This window comes from Peromyscus eremicus, chromosome 2 (genome assembly GCF_949786415.1).
Source record: "Peromyscus eremicus chromosome 2, PerEre_H2_v1, whole genome shotgun sequence".
NCBI lineage: Eukaryota > Metazoa > Chordata > Mammalia > Rodentia > Cricetidae > Peromyscus > Peromyscus eremicus.
The window spans coordinates 88,612,961-88,633,630 of record NC_081417.1 but is presented as its reverse complement, the minus strand read 5'-3'; the positions used below and the strand labels follow the sequence as shown (position 1 = coordinate 88,633,630).

General features: G+C 43.7%; 1 protein-coding gene across 7 annotated transcripts in view; it reads left to right on the top strand.

The window, feature by feature from the left end:
• The first annotated feature begins 9,547 nt into the window (after positions 1 to 9,547).
• The window catches only part of Tle1 (TLE family member 1, transcriptional corepressor), a 97,434-nt gene continuing 86,311 nt past the window's right edge, over positions 9,548 to 20,670 (top strand). For 4 of the 7 annotated variants that reach the window (XM_059254473.1, XM_059254472.1, XM_059254471.1 and 1 more), the window contains exons 1-4: positions 9,549 to 9,680; positions 10,284 to 10,384; positions 11,737 to 11,800; positions 11,900 to 11,944. In XM_059254473.1, the coding sequence (XP_059110456.1) occupies positions 9,657 to 9,680; positions 10,284 to 10,384; positions 11,737 to 11,800; positions 11,900 to 11,944 (234 nt within the window). In that variant the 5' untranslated portion in view covers positions 9,549 to 9,656. Of the gene's footprint in view, positions 9,681 to 10,283; positions 10,385 to 11,736; positions 11,801 to 11,899; positions 11,945 to 20,670 lie in introns of all 7 variants that reach the window. The other 3 variants (XM_059254475.1, XM_059254469.1, XM_059254468.1) reach the window with 1 other exon arrangement.

The window sequence follows — 20,670 nt, the reverse complement described above, 5'->3', positions numbered from 1 at the left end:
AAGCCAAGCTAAGGCTGGGCATTTGTAATTAAGAATATGTCTACATGTGTTATTTATTTGGGAGCTGGGTAGTTGCCCCCTCAAAAGAGCAAAAACAAATAACAACACACATTATGTATTTGTAGCTACAGACATTGCCTTTGTATGCTTCATCATTTAACTGCACATAATAACAACCTACTGATATAATCACAACACTTTCATTAACAAAAGAAACTGTTCTATATTACCTAATATCCGACATACATTAAAACTACCTATAACCTGTTCCAGGCTTTTAATCCAGGAGCTAATAGAGTTTACACATAGCATTTTCTTCTGCCCACCCAGCCAGACCCAGAGATCTTGCGACATTCTCACACTTATCATTCTCTTGCTTCAGCCTTCTGAGTACTGGCATCACAGGCCTGTGAGGCTACAATGGGCAAAATCATACAGAATATCAGATACTTAGCAGACATCAATTTTGTTTTGTTTTGTTTTGCTTTTAGGTAGATCATATCCAGGGCCTTGAACATGCTGGACAAGACTCTACAAGTCTGCATTTTTTTTTCTTTTTTCTTTTACTCTTGACTTTAAAAATAAATTTGTTTGGGAACTGGAGTCATAGCTCAGAGGTAAAACCATTTACTATTCTTTTAGAGAAGCTGTAATCTGTTCCCATTACCCACATGGTGGCTTATAAGCATCTGTATCTTCATTTCCAGGGTATCTTACCACCTCTTCTGACTTCCATAGGCACCCAACATACATGTAGCACACATACATACATGAAGGCCTGTAGGTGAACTTTTCTTTCCCGTCTGCCAGTTCCCAAATAACCTACATAGAGATTCAATATTAATTATAAATGTCCCGCCAATAGCTCAGGCTTGTTACTAGCTAGCTCTTACAATTTAAACTAATCAATTTGCATTAATGAACATTCTGCCATGTGGTGTTACCTCTCTTTCATCTTACATCTCCTGTTTCTTCTCTGTGTCTTGCTGGTGACTCCTCTTACTCCACCCATCTTCTTCCCAGTGTCCTTAGTCTGGTTTTTCTGCCTAACCTTATCCTGTCTAGATATTGACCACTCAGCTTCTTTATTAAACCAATCACAACATAATTTACACAGTGTAAAGGAATAAAGGAATATTCCACAAAGGCCAAACACTTGTATGTATAAAATAAAAATAAATCTTAAATAAATAAAATAACTTTATCTCTATATTTATTATTGTGTGTATACATATGAAATGTATGTGGGAAGTTGTGGAGGGCAGAGAACAATTTTCTGGAGTCAGTTTTCCCCTTCCATCATTACATAGGCTCTAGTCACTGAACTCAGGCTGCCAGGCTTGCTCAGCAAGTGCAATACCACTAAGCAATCCTGCCTATCCATTTTGCTGAGACGTCTTTGCTTTTAGGAAATAGTCCTCTCACTTTTTTTCCATCTGTCTCTTGACATTGACTTTTTATTTTTTTATACTGAGAATTAAACTTAGGGAAAAACACTCATATCATAGCAGATTTTGACTTTTTTTTAAGACTCATATAACCCTGGTTGGCCTTGTTATTCAGTATGTAGGTTAGTCTGGCCTTGAATGCCTGATCATCTTATGGGCAAGAAACTGTTCTTGCCTGGACTGCTTGACAAAATGTTGTATAAACTGGACATGCAGGACCCATAGGAAGGTGACCACTGAACTTTTCAAGGTTAGATGGTCCTTCAGGTTTCTGCTTCTCAGAGGAGACTGCCAGATATTTTACAGGACACAGAGAGAAGTGACTGAGAGACTCTAGGCCTGTAGGCTGAAAAATGAATGCCCCAACATTACAAAGAACTTTGGGTGACTGTCCAGGCATCCAGCTGTTCCTGTCATTCTAGTGCTGTGGGATGTTCTGTATAGCAAATGTGTTGCTCTGATTGGTTGGTAAATAAATTACTGATTGGCCAGTGGCAAGGCAGGAAGTATAGGCGGGACAAGGAGGAGAAAAAAGCTGGGAAGTGAAAGGCTGAGTCAGAAAGACACTGCCAGCCGCCACCATGACAAGCTGCATGTGAAGATCCCGGTAAGGCATGAGCCATGTGGCAAGGTATAGATTTATGGAAATGTTCTTAAGCTGTAAGAACAGTTAGCAAGAAGCCTGCCACAGCCATACAGTTTGTAACCAATATAAGTCTCTGTGTTTACTTGGTTGGGTCTGAGTGGCTGTGGGACTGGCGGGTGTCAGAGATTTGTCCTGACTGTGGGCCAGGCAGGAAAACTCTAGCTACATTCTAGATTTTTTGGAAGTTGCTTACAATGCACTTCCTGTTTACTTAGATAATATTATATCCTTCTGGGGTCTTTGATGTAGTTGAAGACTAGCTAGTTATAATTATGGTTTTCCTTGGTTATGATAAGAGATAAGGGAGACATAAAACCTATATAAGATATATAGGATATCTTCTTTAATTTTGCCAAAAACAAATAGACTAGATATTATAACTACAATTTGATAACTGTTTTGTTATACGTAATTTTACTATGTTGAAGTTAAAACTTTCCTTTTAAATAGAAAGAAAAGGGGAAGTGATGGGGGAATGCTAGTCTGTATGCTGTGAATGTGTTTCTTTGGTTGATAAATAAAACACTGATTGGCCAGTAGCCAGATAGGAAGTATAGGTGGGGCGAGCAGACTAAAGGAATGCTGGGAAGAGGAAGAGCAGTCAGGAGTCACCAGCCAGACACAGAGAAAGCAAGATGTGAAGGAAAACTGAGAAAAGGTACCAAGCCATGTGGCTAAACATAAGTAAGGATTATGGGTTAATTTAAGTGTAAGAGCTAGTCAGTAATAAGCCTGAGCTAATGGCCATACAATTTATAAGTAATATAAGTCTCTGTGTGTTTACTTGGGTCTGAGAGGCTGCAGGACTGGGCGGGACACAGGAAAACTTTCAGCTTTGTCTTCACTTCCCAATGTCTGGGATGAAAACATGTGTGGCCCAAGTGCCTGGTTGGTTTAGATTTTTGAAAAGAGCCCAAGGATTGTTGGTTTGTGGAATGTCCCAACATTCAGTTCATGACACCTGACTTCTTCTAGACCTAGACTTTACATTTTGGAAACATGAAGGTACTTTGAATATACCCTGGTGTGACTGTGGGTTCTCGTCCCCAGACGTTTAGAACACCCAAGATCTCTTATTAGTTCAGCTAAGCCTTAAACTCTTCAAAGACCTGGTGAGTTCCAGAAAGAAACTTTATTCAAATAATATTGTCAGAACAAAAGCTTTCAAGATCTGAAAAGTATCTGGTTCAACCTGTCTGTTGATTTTCTAGCAATTCCTTGCCTTATAGTCATTAAAGGGGTCACGTGTCCCCTCTTATAATTTTTAGGAAGCAGCATCAAAGTGCTGCTCAAACCACTTCTGTCTTGTCTACCAAATATCCTTCAGCTACAGTCCAGCCCAAGGCAAAACTAACCTTTGACCAACTTCACAGTAGATTAAAATAACAGCAGTGATGTGTTCGCTGAGATCCTTTACTAGACTGGAGCTCCAGGCAGCATTTGATCAGGTTCCCAAATACTAGCTCTGCTTTTCCAAGGAACCTGGCTAGGTGCACAGGGGAAATCGCTAACAGGAACCTCTTCTTCTTGAAGTACTTCCAAGAATCCAATGTTAAATGTTTTATTGGTGTGAAAATCCCTCCCTTCTTTTTTTTAGACAGTCTTAGGTTAGACTGGACTTCATGAGAATGACCTTGAAATTCCTGATCATCTTGTTTCCCAAGTGCTAGAATTATAGGCATATGTCACCATGCCCACTTGATATTGCACTGGGCACTGAATCCCGAGCCTCTTGCAAGCTAAGCAACTGTCTTACCAACTGAGTTATGTGCTCTCCTTGTCCTAAAAAATGAATCGGACGACCCTAACTGAAAGGAATGTGCTACCCCAGTGCATGAGAAGTAAACAGGATTAGAAGGAAGCAATATGCAAAGGAACACACAGTACAATACCATTTCTATCTCAGCACAGTAATGTCTCCTTATAAACACATGCCCTTTGGGTTGATACTTCTCCTGAAATACAGACTTAGATAAACAAAAGTTTGTCCCTGGCTGACTGTAGTGTTCTAGGGCCAAAGACACAAGACTCTTTTCCAGCCTGATGGACTGACTGGCTTCCAGCTTCAGAGTGTAGCATCTCTGGTTCTCAAAAGGCTTACTTGAATACTTAGTGAATAGCTAATCTCTTACAAGTTTGGGGGCTTTAAGGAGGTAAACAAGCGGCTGGACTGCAAAAGTAAACACTGCCGTGTCCTACCAGGCTCATCGTAGTTTCCAGAATTCTTTTCCTCTCCTTTCACTAGCCCCTGTTTTCTCAAGTTTGGTGTCTTATCCTGCGAAAGTATTGAAATTGCAAAAGAGACCTTTTTAATTATAAGTACTACAGTAATGAATTCAAGTACACTCATTTATCATAAAGGGCTTTCCCATCTGTCTCTAAAGCATACTTAGAAATGCTGTGTATTTGATAACATTAGCACCAAGCATCTTCCACATGTTAATGTTTAGCGTTTTAGATGTTGTTGCTGTTCCTCTCCTCCTTACAACTTAGTGGTGGTTCCAGAAACAGCACATTCATCTGTGTATTTAGGAGTGCCTGTGTGGTCTCTTCCTAATTTATTTGTTCTCCTGTCCTAAGGGATCCATCACAATCCCCCTAGGCAGGGAGATTAGGGAATAGGGCTGTCTGCCTTTGCCCACCATGCCAGTCGAGGAAAAACAACTTCCCCAAGTCCCTCAAGTTCTTCTGGCCACTGTACAAATTGTTCTTGAGCATGGAGAGTTTCCAAAAGCCCTAATTAGCAACTCACAGCAAACATTTCTTTGCATTAGCTAATGATCCGGCCACACTTGTAAGCAAACAGAACCAACGTATCTAATCAATGCTGAAAACCAACCAAATGACTATTAAACATCTGGATGTAATTTTCTAGTTAGAACAAAATGAAAACATATGCAGGTCCCTTTGATCTTCATCTTAACAAAGAAATTGTTGATAAAAAGCATACTGGTCAGTCAATGTGTAATTTTCATAACGTCTGCTGGTTTCTCTTCAAATGCTCCCAGTTTAATTTGGTTGGTTTCCTGCAATCTCTAATTTTACCATATTGTGTGAAACCACAAGAGATTCTTTGGATGTGATTTTATTTGCGGTTTTACTGCTGCATGGATCTGCTACTGATTTCTTTTCCTTCTCTGCCTTCTCTCTTCCACCTCCACTCTTTAGGAATGGGGTCGGAATGAAATGTTACAAGTACTGCTGAGAAAATTCCTTCTGGACTCTATTCCTAGGTTTAAGAAAACATTCACTTCAAACCAAACCAATCCAACCCAGCCCAAGCATGTTGACTGATGCCTATAATCCCATTATTTTGGAGGCAGAGGCAGGAGGACTGTTAGAAATTTAAAGGCCAGTTGCATTTACATAGCCAGTTCCAGGCTAGGCAAGTTTACAAGCAAGACCTCCATCTAAAATAAATAAATAAATAGCTCAAAACAAAACAAAACAAAGGCTGGGGATGTAGCTAAGCTGGAAGAATACTTGCTTGCCTGCAACAAACCCTGTGTGGTGGCATTCTCATACTCCTAGAAGCAAGAGAATCAGAAGTTCAAGGTCATCCTTTGCCACATGGCAAGTTTGAGGCCAGCTTAGACTACATGAAACCCTGTCTCAAAAACAAAAGAAGACAAAATGGCCACAATCATTTATTTCAAACCATTATTTATGTTGAGTTGAGAAACTAATTAGCAAGAAATGAATGAATACACATCTATATATGAACCAAGAAAAAGCGAACCCACTAACAAGCTTCTCCCTCACAGAGGATAAAATGGGTATTATTCCCCCCCCCCCCCCAACACAATTTCCTCCGGAGCTGGTATAGTTAACATTGTTAACAGATTTCAAATGAAAGCCAGACATGGTAGTACATGTCTGAAGCCAATCCCAGCACTGGGGAGGCAGTGGGAAGAGGAGAGCTACACATTCAAGCTTGGTCTACACAGTGAGTTCTAAGTTTGCTGAGCTACAGAATGAGACCTTGTCTCAAAAAACAAGCATACACAAAAACGTGAAATATCAAAATTATAGATTTAATGAGCAAGACCATGTTCTTTTAAATAAGCTACAGGTAATTGCACATATATTATTCATTTTAAACATACGATTAAAGCAACTTGATTGTCTTAAACATCATCATCTGTAATGCAGTTTGATGAGAGTTTTGTAGTATAATTATTACAGCATGCCAATCACAGAGTAAATATGACCTTGAGAATGAAAAAGGACACAGCCTTCTTCTAATCTCAAGAAAGATGACCTGAATGGAAAGACACATTCAGAACCCTGTCTTTTTTGTGCAATCAAAGGGCTCCCAATTTTAAAAATCATTATGCACCCCCAATCCCTTACTTCATTTAAAAGAAATCAGAAGGTTTCAAAGGCTAGTATGAAGAAAGCATTAGTTAAGAGAGAAATTCTAGTTTTTACTCACAACAAACTGGAAACTCTAGTGAGTGGCCACACTTTCTTGAACAGTTAAGAGTGGAGAGTGTAAGCAATGAGTTAGAATTGATTTGGAAAGTGGGCACAACAACTTTTGCTTCTGATCCTAAAATTAAGTATTTTAAAACTTAATGATGAGTGTGTTCCAGTAAGGGAAGGGACACCTGATAGGTAAAGCTTGGGGATGGGACCTCAGGGAGAAAATTTCATAGTAGGGCACAAGCATAGACTTGTGGCGTCCCAAGCACTTCCTACCCAGTTTGGGAGCTGATCACACAGTCAAGCCACTGACTGGGGATTGTGATCAAGTCACTGAAGGATGATTTCAAGGAACATGTTAGTTATCCAGGATCAGAGTTCAAAAAATCCCGTTTGGCCAACTCATACATCACCAAACCTAACCAAGGAAAGAGAGGCCTGTCTTTCTTCGTTTTCATTCTGCATGCTATGAAAATGCATAAAATAAACCTGTTTCCAATTCTACGAGAAAAGAACGACCTCAAACGACACTGAATCAGTTTAAGCGTTTACTGTGGTCTGAGATTGGCTGATACTGTTCTTTTGCTTTTCATTTATAACTGATATTAGAATTAATGCACTTACAGACATATCAGTAGCACACGTGTTTAAAAAGAACATTACACATACTGTAATGTATTACCTAATTTTTCTATATTTCCGAGAAAAAAAATCTGTTAAAAGCAAATTCACATCTATTTAAGTAAGCTCCTTCCGGTATGTCTCTATAAAGTAAACTAATGGGGATGGAGGTATTAATGTCCCAAATTTGTTAACTAGGTTTCAACAAAAGATAAATGTTTGCCCAAGCGGTACCTTGGTGCCTTTCTTACCAGAGAAATTACCACCAGGAGGCTAAAACAGCATCATTCACTCGTGGCTCACATAAAGAAAAAAAAAAAAAAGCTCCACGAACTGCTCTTTAAAGAAAGCACACGTGTGGCCATACTGCAGGTTTTCTGCTGAAGAACCAGACAAAAACCGGAGACTCTCAGCATTAGTTCCATAGCATGTCTCCTTTATTTAAAACTTGGAAATTCCTCTTATGTCAATCCTCATTAAACAAGACCCTTCATTTACCAACTCTCAGTGGTTCACACGCCTCTGCCAGGAGTACAACCAATGCAATCGGGGAGGGGGAAGGGCAGGTTTCAGGTCTCAATGCTCGTTTATTCCATTGTCCTTCATTTCCCAGAAATTTGAAACTGACTAGTGCTCTCCGGGCAGTCTCCTAAAACTCTCGGCCACTTCCCTCCTATCCAAACAGTGAAATAATTTCAAGATCAGAACCCGGATTTCTCGCGGGGTGCAAAAGCATCTCTTCTGCGCGTGGGACACGAGTGTCTAATACTGCTGGCCCCTTAGGGATCTTCCCCGCCAAACCAAGCCAGGTCGACCTTTCACGAAGTAGTGCGAAATCTTTCCAAGCCTGTGCAGCGAGCGGTCCAGTCTTCCCGCGATGGTGTGCGCATGCCAGCGGCTGCGATGTTCACGCACTTCCCATCAAAGGCACAGTTCACTTCTCGTGCGTTCGTGGAAAGGCACCTCGTGGAAAAATAATCTTCCGACAAAGTTGTGAATGGAACCTCACCTTCAGAGTAACACCGAACCAAGGGAACCAATACAGGAAAATGCATTCTGTTCTTGTTACCAAGATGCATACCCTCCCCCAACAAGAAACCCCGCGGTGAGTCTCAGGTACTTTCACTGAGATTTCCTTCAAGGAAAAGAGGAGCGAGCAGCAGGCTTCTGCAAACTTCAGCCCCCCGCTTTTCTCGCCCCCGGCGCGCAGGCCGCTCGAGCTTGCGCGCACTCGCGCGCTCCCCAACTTGCCCCACGTTACTTTGATTGACAGCCCGGCTCGCCGCTCTCCTTCCCACCGACCTTCGGAGGCGGCTTGCCAATCTCGGCGTCTGACCGCTCCCCATTGGCTGGTCTACGCGTCCCGCAGCTCCTCGGGCACCGCGGCTCTCGGAGCGCACAGGACGCGCTGGCGGAGGAGGGGCGCAGGCTGGTGGGCGGAGAGCCGGGCCAGCAGCGGCCGCGCGAGGTGGGCGGAGCGAAGGCCAACACTGGCTGTGGCCGGCCCGCGTCAGCGCCCCACGTTGGCGCGGCGCACGCGGTTGGCTGAGCGGCCGCGGCTCCGCCCACGTCCGCGGCGGCTCTGGCGCTTGCAGCCCCCGCCGCTCGGCTCGGGCGGGGCTCGGGTTTGCTAGCGAGTGTGAAACCGCGTGTTAATGTAAGCGGCGCGAGAGGCGCGGGCGGCGGCAGGAGCATCGGCGGGGACCCCGCGTCCCGGGGCAGGAGCCGGGGACTCGCCTTCGACGTGGCCGGCAGCAGAGGGAGGCCGAGCGGCAGCGCGCTCTTCGTCGCGTGGACGTTTGCTTCCCGGGTTGTGAGAGAACTTTGCGGCGGCTGGAGCTGGTCTGCCCTTCGCCAAGAGTCGGGGAGGGGAAGGCAGGCGCGGGGAGCGCTGGAGCCGCGGAGCGCGCCCGGCGGCCGGATGCCCGGGCTGGAGGAGCGGCGGGCCGCCGAGGGGCTGCACCGCGAGCACTAGCCGCGGACCGGAGGGAGGGCGCGTCCTGGCGCGACCCTGCGCAGCAGCCCCCGCTTCGTCCCCGCAGCTCCGCGCCGACCCGGAGACTCTGCAACGCCGCTTGCCGAGCCTCCGGTGTGACCCGGAGCTCACCGTCGTGGGAGCGGGTGACCTCCCGACCTGAGAAGCGGCGTTTGCCGCTGGCTGTCTACGTGGGTTCTAGCCAAGGCGCCACCTGCGCGGCCGCCGCCGCAGGGAGGAGGAGACTCACAGCCCGCCTGCCTTCGTGAGCCGCCAAAGGGAGCGCGGCCGGGGGGCACCGGGTGGAGGATCGCCGTAGGACCCGGCGCCCCCGCTGCGCAGACTCGCAGGAGCGGGGCCGAGGCGCCCGCGATGTGGTCCTGAGGGCGGGGGCCCGCACCCGTCGCGCCCTGGCCTTGTATCCTGAGCGCCCCGCGCGCCGGCCTGCTGCGCTGCTCCGCGCTTCCCGGCGGGATTCAAGTTGGAAGTGGCGCGGAGGATAGAGCTGTCCCGGAACAGAGCCTCGGCTGCCGCCAGAGCGATGTTCCCGCAGAGCCGGCACCCAGTGAGTCGCCGGCGCGGGTGGGACCCTGTCCCGCTCCGGAGCCCCGGGAGCCCCGCTTCCCCCTGCCCCGCCCCCTCCTACTGGATGTCTAGACGCGCAGACAGGGGTCTCGCTGTCGCCTCCCGTCTATCCCGAGAGGCCGGAGTGATCCCGCCTTTGCCCCTCGTTTCGCCTGTTTACATGTAGTCAGTGCGGCCCGGTCACTCCAGGACTGGGGGCTGAGAGGGAGTTGGCATTTCTTCTCCGGTCCCCGGGGTCTTTATCGCACGGTTTGGGGAGGGGTGGCCCTGAACGGTGAAGCTCTGGCCTGGGCCTTCTCAGCCTCTCCGGGCCGGGTGACCCCAGGCCGTCCGGCACGCTCGGTCCACGCTTGGAGGTAGACTTGGCTTCTGAGCCTCTTGAGAAATTAGGGCCCCGGGAAGGTCCGCTTTCTCCCTCTCTAAAGTGAACCGAGGGCTCGAGTTGGGGGCTCCGTTTTCCACCACTTCTAACTTTATTTTTTTGTTTATGTCCCATCCGCTTCTCCCTCCTCTTGACTTTTCTCTGCTTTACGCCCTCACCCTCATATCTCCTTCCTTGGTCCCCCTTGCTGGTCACCTGCAGACGCCGCACCAGGCTGCAGGCCAGCCCTTTAAGTTCACTATCCCGGAGTCCCTGGACCGGATTAAAGAGGAATTCCAGTTCCTGCAGGCGCAGTATCACAGGTTCGTGTCGACCTGCTGGGGGTGGTGGTCACCTGGAGGGGGGGGTCCTTTCTCACCCGGCCAGGCTGCTAGGGCTGTGTACTTAGTGCTTGTGTCCAGGCGGTGGCGTGTGGAGTCACAGTTAAGCCCTGTCATTCATGTTACCCCCCTTTCTTGGCTCTTCCTGGGCCGCCCCTTCTGTTGTCTCCTCCTCCTCCCATTGTTTCCCCTTTGCGCATTTGCGGCTGTTCCAGGGAGTCCCTTTTCGTGTATTTTGGAGTTGCATGAGAACCGTCAATATTTGCACTTCATTTATTTGTTTTGCAACAGGCTGAACTAAAACATGGGTTCAATCAATGGCTCAGCCCTGGAGTGTGCGTTCAGGAAAGCAAAGCCATGTTGAAATCACTGTTTGCCATACTAGAAAATTGGGTTGTCTGAGACAAAGTCCATTAGGGAAGACTAGATGCGTTTAGCTGTGCCCATCATGGGTGATTAGGCGGTAGAATGTAGATAATGTGATGGCCCACACTGGGGTGTTTGGATAGGCTGAGGGAATAGAATCACATTCACATTGACCTCGGTTCTGGATTCTTTACGTAATGATATCTTCTTCAACGGATTTGTTAGTGAAAATTCTTGCTAAAGCCCCCATCTATAGTGAATATTCCAGAAAGGTTACTTACTTTGCTCCTGTTGGGTTTTGACTCATTGGAGCTAAGCCATAACTTCAAAGGAGATTTTTGCTTTTGTCATGCTTGAGAAAAAGGACAAACCTGAGGCTTGGTGGCTTGGGTGTGAATTTTCCTATTTTGTCAGTGGCTTTTTGATTTTTGACCTTTTATCTACTTTCAGATGAAATCTCTAGAACTTGAGGCATACTTGCACACACTGTTTACTGAACAGGGGCAGAACTTCAGCCCACTTCGTTGCCGTAGCTGCTTGTCATATTTTGGCAGGGATTCAAAAACCAGAAGATTTTGAAAGGCACTAGTCATTCTAGGAGTAACTTTCCCAGTGAAGTTTTTCAAACCTGAAGACTGCCTGTGCTGGAGAGTGGAGGTTGTGTGAAGGACAGACTTTGGTGCAGTCGAGAGAAGTGGGATGGGGACAGCTGAGGAGTCTGTTTTGATAGCTTTTTCGTTCTTGCCCTCTCAACATGATCTATGCCCCAGGAACAAAAAGAACAGTAGTTGGTGGATATTCCCCTTGTTCACCTTCTTTTCCAGCATTGAATACAAAAACAGCTTTTAGGATGTTTTCCTAGCTTACGACTTTTCCAAATTGTTTTTGCTTAAAGTACAAATATGTGAGGCAGATGTTAAAACAAGTGACATAATGTTTACCTTAAGCTGCCTGTTTTGTTTTCGTAGTCTTAAGTTGGAGTGTGAGAAATTGGCAAGTGAAAAGACAGAAATGCAGAGGCACTACGTGATGGTAGGTATCAAAGATAGGACGGCTTTCTTTTCACGTAATGGTGTGTGTTCTTACAACAAAAATGTGAGCTAACGACATGCTTGGTTCTTCTCTTTACAGTATTATGAAATGTCATATGGATTAAACATTGAAATGCATAAACAGGTAAGTTTCATAAATGTTAAGCTGAGAAAGCAGTTTATAGGATTTTACCATGCTGGTTTTGTCCTCAGCCACTGCATGTTAGGGGTGGGTGTTTGTGGGCTGTTTTTCTGCTCTTCTTCGAGTTTGTGTCAACACTCTGCTGCAAAGATTGCTTCTTCATGGTTATAAGACTCGCTGAGGTGCTTTGGAGATGTTTACAGGCAGACAGGAACTGAGCTCAATTTACTTTTCCACATGGGTAGACTTATCCTTTAAAGATCTCAGATATATTGTGGTTACTGGAGTTTAGAATAGTTAGTATTTTTATATGTTTGAGTATAAAATGTGGAAAGTGAGGGGTACTTGGGAGTTTCTCTCATCAGATTTAATAAAGCATATGACTTTTGGAGTGCTCTTATGCTTTGGTGTTTCGTAAAGTGACACTCAGGATTAGTGGCTTATTAGCAAACATGTTTTTGAAAATTTTCTCAGTTGATGCAGATTTGGAGGTGAAAAAACTGTCTTTTTACGACCAACAAACGTGTTGGAAGGTGCTTCAGTTCTAGTGGTTTTAAAAGCATGGAAAGATTAGTGACTGGAAAGCTTTAGCAATGACTTGAGTTTGCAAGTTCCCATAAAATTCACACTTATGGCTACTATAATGGTGTATAAAAAGAGTATTGAGCTGGAACAAGACACTAAGGACCTCATAAGAGAAGAAAAGCTAAATGATTGCTCAGCCCAAAGGACCCTCAATTGAGTAGTCATTGTCTGCCAAAGAAAGCATTAATGGCAGGGTGCAAGTGTTCTGGAGATATGCTGACATTCACTTTATCAAAATGCTGGTACAATAAGTCTTTTAGAAATCGATTGCCTCTTAAAAAATTATCATCAGATGAAGTTGCACAGTTGGACACGTTTCAAAGTGCAACAATACAATTCTTACTTGATGTATATGTGCTATTTCATCTCAGACCCTTGTTTCATTAAATTAAAGAGCATGGCTGACCGGCTGGGGCATGGTGGAGAAATTGATTAGTTCAGCCTTCAGATCTTCCTTATATTCAAAGATTTTCATTAAGCAAATCCATTTCAGAGTTGAATTCTGCTTTTGTAACTCTGCATTCTTTGATTTTTAATTCATCATAGATTTCATAATTATGTACATTAGATCTGTTCTCAGATACATGTTTTCATAGCGCTAAGTCAGAGCCTTTCAGTAGTGTAATGAGCCTTTCACAAAATGTTTGTTTTACTGATTTGCAGAGTTCTTTATGTGGTGCTGTTTTTCTGTGTTTCTGTGGCTAGTGTACTTTGTTGAGGTTTTTTAGTCAATGATAGTGAGCTGGAATATCTATGGTCTATGGCCATTTAAATTAAGTATGTAAATAAACTTGGTGTAAGAATTCTAATTTGCATCTTTTAAGTTACTCTGTGGGGCACTTTTTTTCTTTTCTATTAAATATTCTGGGCACTGAGCTTTTTCTTAAACGCATAAACTGGAAGGATTTAATGACCCACTTACTCTTGTACTAGGGAACAAGTACCTCTAGGTCCTGTGATGTGCTGGTGTTAGTGGGGAAGCAGAAAGAGGTGTGTTAATTCTGAGTTCTGGTGACTTTTTGTTTACTGTGTAGAGAGAAAGGAGTAAGGGGCCAGGAGGGTCAGACGCCCCTGGTGTGAACCAAGTTTTCTCTTGGGTTCTGTACTGTTCTGTCTTGGACATTTGTGGGTATATACTATCTCTTTGGATGACAGTCTGCATTAATAATACACTGTGTATAATTCGACCAGTAATTTGAAACAAGTGGGAAGCTAAGAGACACTGTGTTCTTCATAGTAGAGTATTAAGCCTCCTGAAATTTAGTTGATATTGTGAATGCTGACAGACCCTTCACTAGAGTGGTGTGCAAAGTCGTGCTGTAATTCAATTTAAAGTGGTCTTACATTTGAAAAACATCCTTCTGAGTGTCACACGTTAATAGTAAGTTTTGAGGAGTCATTTGGTGCTGTTGGTGATCATAATTCTTATTAAAACTAGTGACGTCTGGCCCCCAGGGTGTAGCCAGGCTCAAATTGATGCTTTTTGCCGCCTGATCACCAGCATGGCCTAAGTGCTCATTATATTGTAGAGAGGGCCTTTGGAGCTCTCATTAGATTTGACAGGAATTCTCTCTAGGGGGAAACTGGGCATTAGCGAGACTCCTGACAGGCTGAAATTATTCCTGCTTTATGGCTTATAACCAAATGCTAGCAAGGCATCATCAGGGGACACAAAAAATTGTCATTTCTGACAACATCTTTGTTACTGAAAAGAGGGTAGCAATGAAAAAAGGGTGGCAGTGGGGGAATTTTGCATGGAGAGCACTTTAATGCCGTTAAGATTTGTCTCTAGTGTGGCTCCTGCTTTGCCTTCCTAGCTTTCAGCGGCTTTGTCAGGATCTCAGCACTGGCTTTTCTGTCTGCAAGTTTTAAAGTGGAAGTGCATCCAAATCAAGAGTGGTATAATTGTGGTTTCCTTCCTTGGTGTGCTGCCCACAGCCCATGTTTATGTTGTGTCAACACTTCCTGATAAAGTCTTCCATGACTTTCTCCCCTTCATTCTGTGGCTGGTTACAGAAAAAGCAGCTTACTGAGACAATTTTTTTTTTCTTTAGTGCTTTTTAATAGGCTGCTGATGTCTATCTTGGTCCATGTAGGTGGTAAATTCTATTTCTGATGAGCGGAGAGGTGGGACCTATTTGTGAGAAAGCAAGGCAATTCTGAGAACACCAAAGTGTTGAAAATTACGTTGGAAATAACAAGTTGGTGTGAGTCTTCATTCAGGAGCTGATCCCCAGTGTATGAGCTATAATTTGTTGTTGTGTTCTGTGTCCCTTAATATTTTGGGAAACAAGATGTGCCAGTAATTATTTTTTCTGCATGGTGATTGGGCGAAGGCTATGAGCCTGGTGCTGTGACAAATACCTGTAATGTCAGCATGGCAGTAAGATGGGGATTTTGAGTCTGAGTTGCATAATGAGAACACCTCTCAAAGAAACGGTGTGTGTGGCTATAAGTGGTGATGTTCCTCACCTTTGATTGTACTGTTTTCAATGGCAGTCTGACTCCTGTGCCCTCCATGTTGAGAAGTAGCTGGGTAGCTGCCTTGCTGTACCTTGACACATGCTCAGCACCTGGAGATCAGGGCTCAGCATCATGGAAGCTTTAGCCATGGTTGCTTGTTCCAGAGTTACCAGAGCTGCTTCTTGTGTCCTCCAGGTCGCTTTGGGAAACATAGAATCACTTTTGGACCTGTGTCCTGATGTACATCTCTTCTGCTGTGTGTCTTTCCAGTTCACTATTTCTGTGTGTGTTGATTAACGTTACAGCTTATAATTAAGAGCAGGTGGCTAGATGAATGTTCTACAAGTTAGGGAAGTCAACAGCACTGGTTTTCTGTGATTTGAGATCTGTGGGGATCTAGGCATGGGAAGTAAGTTGTATCCCATTGAGCAGTACTGTTCTCATCCTAAATTGTGTTCAAGAACAAAAGAAATGTGGCAGGATTCTTGTTGGAGACTGGCAGCCAAGCAGTCACGGTCTGTAACTGCTTTCTGTTAGAGTGGGCAGGATGAGCTCTGGGACTTCAGTATGACACTGGAAGGAAAGGCAACCGTTTTTTTCAGGTCTGATTTCGGGCGAAGTCACGTGGTATTTCAGCACAAGCACAGTGTCTCACATGGAATGAATTTTGGAGTGAAACTACCATTCACAGTTCTGATGTGTGCTTTTAATTTTTCTTAGAAAACAGATTATTCTTCGTGTGCATGCCTGTGGATTATTTAGGTGGAACTGGTAGGGAGTCATTCCTTAGGTGGGAGACATTTCGTATTTTCCTGTAAGATTTACCACTTTCTGCTTTCATTCTGTTGTAGAGGAAGGCTTTGATTGTTGGTCCTTCTGCTTCTGCTTCCCAAGTGCTGGGATTGCAGATGTATGCCACCAGGCTCTGTTTTTTGGTTTTTTTGTTTTAAAGCTGCATGTGTTGTTTGTCTGCAGTTTGTTGCTTTGAGAGTTTTTAAACATCACATTTATTTTGTGTGTGTGTGTGTGTGTGTGTGTGTGTGTGTGTGTGTAGATGTGTATGGGCATGTTTGGCAGGCACCTTTACCTGCTTAAAACCATCTCATTGGCCCCAAGATTCTTTTTAGGAGGGAACCCAAGACTCCATACATGTCAGACATCTGATCTACTGAGCTGCTCACACCCTAAAGCCTTGAGAGATCCCCTGCCCTCCCCCTCTCCCCAGTCATAGACCCAGGAATGACTAGCCAGAGGGCAGCACTTAGATTTAAGCTCTACTAGGTTTTAATCTCCTTGTAGTACAAAGAGAGTAGCTGTCATCAAGATTGGAGTGGCCCCTAACTTCATTTTCATGAGCCAGGCTTGTCCTTTACAAGCATAAGTTCAATGAGATAAAGCTGTATTTAAAGCCTGGAGTTTAAAGTGCAAGATTAGCTTACAGGGCTGATTTCTTACTACTCTAACCATTTCTTGTCTAGCCCTTTGTCTAGTTTCTGTAAATGGCCTGTACTGTGGCAAGAAAAGTGCAGAATCTGTTTAGAAATTTAAGGAGGCATCAAGAAAAAAAGTTATCATAATTAATAGGCATAAAACCAGATTTATATTCAGTTATGTTTCTGTTGAGGGTTTATGTTGTGGAGCAGATGTGTACATAAGTAGTGCAGGTGCAGAAGGAGGTCAGAAGAATGAGGTGGATTCCCTGGCGCTGTAGTTACAGGTGTTTGTGATCCTGCCTGTGTAGGTGCTCGGAACTGGGAATGAATGGTCTTCTGCAAGGGCAGTGTGTGGCACTGCTGTTTTTTAGGCAGGATCTCTGTATACCCAGGCTGGCCTCAGACATGAGTAGAATTGAACCTGGGTAGTTCCCAGTGCCAAAGTTGCCTCTCCCACTTGACTGTACTGCCTGGGAGAGTCCCTGAGATCTGTGGGTTTGCTTTGGATAGTTAGAGGTCACATAATTAGGGAATGGGCATCCCATGAAAGAGTTCCCAGGCCTTCAGTTTATGTCTTTGTAAATTGAAGGTGAGCTTGAATTAAAGTCTGTTACTCAGTGCATGAGCCACACCAGCACATGCTTAGAGATCTAGCACTCTGTGTACAGACTGAGGGGAGTCCTTCACCAGAGCACTTAAGATGTTCTACCAAATAGTGTTTAATAAGAACCACAAACAGAAAAACCTTTCTTCAGTAAATAAATCACCTTGAGTGGTATTTAAAGATAGATTTAGCTATTGGTTCATAGGCCATTTTACATTTCTGTACAGTTGAGTCTTTGTTCTTTTCCTCCTTGTGGTTTCTGGAAGGGGATTAAATAAGAAGAAACAGAGGAGGCATTTGAGGAGACTTACTCAGTCAATCTATCCATCTCTACTGCTTACTGATTTTGTTGGAGAGGCTAGCCTTGAACCTAGGACCTTCTGCTCCAGTCTGCCCAGTGTTGGGATTTCAGGCCCTTCTTCCCAGCTGTAGTGCTTTTAAAATCCAGTTTTAAATACCCATTTTTGTCTTTTTTGACAAAGTTGAATGTTTATACCATCGAAGTAGCCTTGATAATTAAAGAATTATCATTATTATTCTTATTATTCATTAAATAATTCTGCAGGAGTGTATAATACAATGCTTTCTGTAGAAAGCAAAACATGCATAATCATGCTTTGAAGCTTTGTAGTATTTTATTGTGATGGAACCCAGAACCCAGGGCTTCACACATGGTAGACAAATACTTTACATACCCAGCCTAACTTGCTATTTTAAAGAGTACTGGGGTATGTGTGTTAGGACGCTGGAGGTAGGTGGGTGTATAAGTGGGAGAAAGATTTTTCTGTTTTTGTTTATTCTCTGGCATGTGGTTTGATAGGATGGTCATTCACATATTGTTTACAAAACTTTACTGGGCTTTGTATGTGGTACCATACAGACCTATAAAGAATCATATTTTTAAAATTTCTCAGCTTACCCATTTACAATGTTTTTTTAAATGTTAGTACAGTTATGAAGTAACCTGTGATTTAGCAGAATTATTTCAGTTTTTAACATTAAAAATTTGAATTACTGTTTCATTCTGTTGACCTACTTTGAAACAACCACAGAATCATTACGCAAACATCGCATTAACTTTCTTCCCCTTAAAACATTCATACTGGCTATAATAATGCTTTTCTTAAGCTTAAGGTCAGTGCTATATGGTCCTTTGCCATTTTTGGTAGACGGAAAAAAATGGAGAAAGAGAAAAAAATTCTGAAGTTTTTATCAATGAAACTTTCTCCATCTGCCAAATAGAAGAACTGTGGAAACAGCTCCACCAAGGAGCAGTATAACTAACAGATGCTGCTAGGTGCTCATCATGCTTTAGAGGAAATGAGATTACCTCATGCTAATGTGGGACACAGTCCTGCTGTTCTGTTAACCCTCCGGAGTGCTTGCAGTATTTGACTGGATTTGTTTTAGCAGCATAGTGGTCCAGCCCAGGTATTGACCTGTGATCCCGCTCACTAACTAAAAGTGCTACTGTAGCGGTATATTTCTTTGGCTTACCCAGTGTGTCCCTTGGTAAATGCACACTAGCTCTGTCAGAGAACTGCTTTTCAGTGTTACCAAACTTGGAACTTTAGGACTTTTCATATAGTGACTGCTTCAGGAGGTTGGCGGTTGGGGTCTCCTTTTATTTCTATTTCCCATCTGCTTGTCACTCATCACCTTCTATGTCCGCCTCTGATTATTTTCCCCATTATTGTTTCATGCTGTACTGCTTTATTTTTTTGTCTTGCAGTTCTTTTAATCCAGCCAAATGAGTCACTTTATGTTATAAGTCTTAGACTTTTTTGAACTTCACATGGCCTCCCTTAGCTTCCTTCAAGGTCTTTTTATGTCAGGGTCTTCCCGAGAGTTCACTCACAGTAGGTTGTCACACCACTTAATACAAAGTTGTGTTTTGTCTCATGCCTTGTTTATTCCTCTGGCTCATCTACAGTGTGCTGTGAGCATGTTTATATACATTCTCAGGAGTTATGTATCACAAACTTGATGTGGTAAGTATACTCCCATGTTCCATGGTGGTTGCAACCATTTTGGATCCCCATCTTTTGAAATTTGGTGAGAAGTCCTTTGCTAAAAACAACAAAAGAAAACCACTTGTGCCCATTTTAATGTCCAGATAGAAAAAGCCCTACTCCAAAATTCAGATCCATCAGTAAATCCATAGAATAGAGATTAAAATCCTGAATCAATAGTGGTATGGGAAAATGTAAAGAGACGACCAGCCAAAGTAGTGGAAACGCATGAACTGTGGACCAATAGCTGAGGAGCCCCCATGGTACTCGATTAGGCCCTGTGGATAGGCGAGACAGTTGTTTAGCCTGAACTGTTTAGGGGGTCCCCCAGGCAATGGGATTGGGACCGGTCCCTGGTGCTTGAGCTAGCTTTTTGGAGCCTAGTGCCTAACAGGTGGGATACTTTGGGCAGCCTTGGTGCAGGGAGGAGGGGCCTGGACCTGCCTCAACTAAATTTACCAGGCTCTGTTGACTCCCCTTGGGAGACCTTGCCTTGGAGGAGGTGGGAATAGGGGGTAGGTTGGGGGAGAAGGCTGGGGGGCGGGAGGAGGGAGGGAATCTGTGGTTGGTATGTAAAATGAATAGAAAATCTCTTAATAAAAAAATGAAAAAAAGTAGTAATAATGGTTCGTATGCTAAAATTTAGAATGAAACCTGTTTAGTTGAGCACTGATCATCTTTTCTAACTACTTACTCTGGGTTTTTGTTTTTATTTCTTTAAACTTGTTTGAGACAAGGTCTTATTTTGTAGCTCAGTCTGGCCTGGAACTTGCTATTCAGACCAGGTTGGCTTTAAACTCAGATCCTCCTGCCTCTGCCTTTTGAGTGCTGGGATTAAAAACATGTTATGTCTGACTTTTTCTTCTCTCAAGTAGTTTATACTTCAAATATCCCCTATGCTTTCAGGCTTCAGGAGCACACAGCTGCCTGAACTAGTTCATGGAGGCGGCTGCTTCTTCCTTTTAAAGATTAGTTTTATCTTCTAAAAAAATTATGTGTGTATGGTCGTATGCCACCTTACGTGGTTGCTGGGTCTTTGCAGGAGCTTTTAACTGCTGAATATCTCTCCATTTCCCGACCCCGCCTTTTCTTTAAACAGTCTCATATATCCAAGGCTGGTGGCAAACTCACAATGTAGTTGCCTTCACCTTGAGTGCTGGGATTATTTATAGGCTTAGGCTACCATGCCTGGTTTTCCACTGAGGCATCTTAATGAAGAGTTTAATTACACTAATATGTTTGGATTTGGACTTAAAAAAAAGGACAAAATATCCCATTGTTGTTGAAGGCTGCATTTCAGAGTGAACTGAGTAAACCATTGCTTGTGAATTAAGGACAGCTGAGCTGCTAGTAGAATTGGTGATTAAGTTTCATTACAGTCCTTATAATGAATATAGCCATAGTTTTGCTTTCTTTTAAACTTTCACATTTTTACATCCTCCACTCAAACATTTTATTACATTAGAAACTAAATATTTAGGAAAAGGGAGGGAGGACTGGAGAGGTGGCTCAGCAGTTAGTTAAAGGCCAGGCTCACAACTAAAAAGAACGAAAAGGAGAGAAAACCGTACAGTGAAAACTCATTAATGCTCCTTCACCTGTACGGTGTCTGAAGTCTGTAAGTTAAAACAT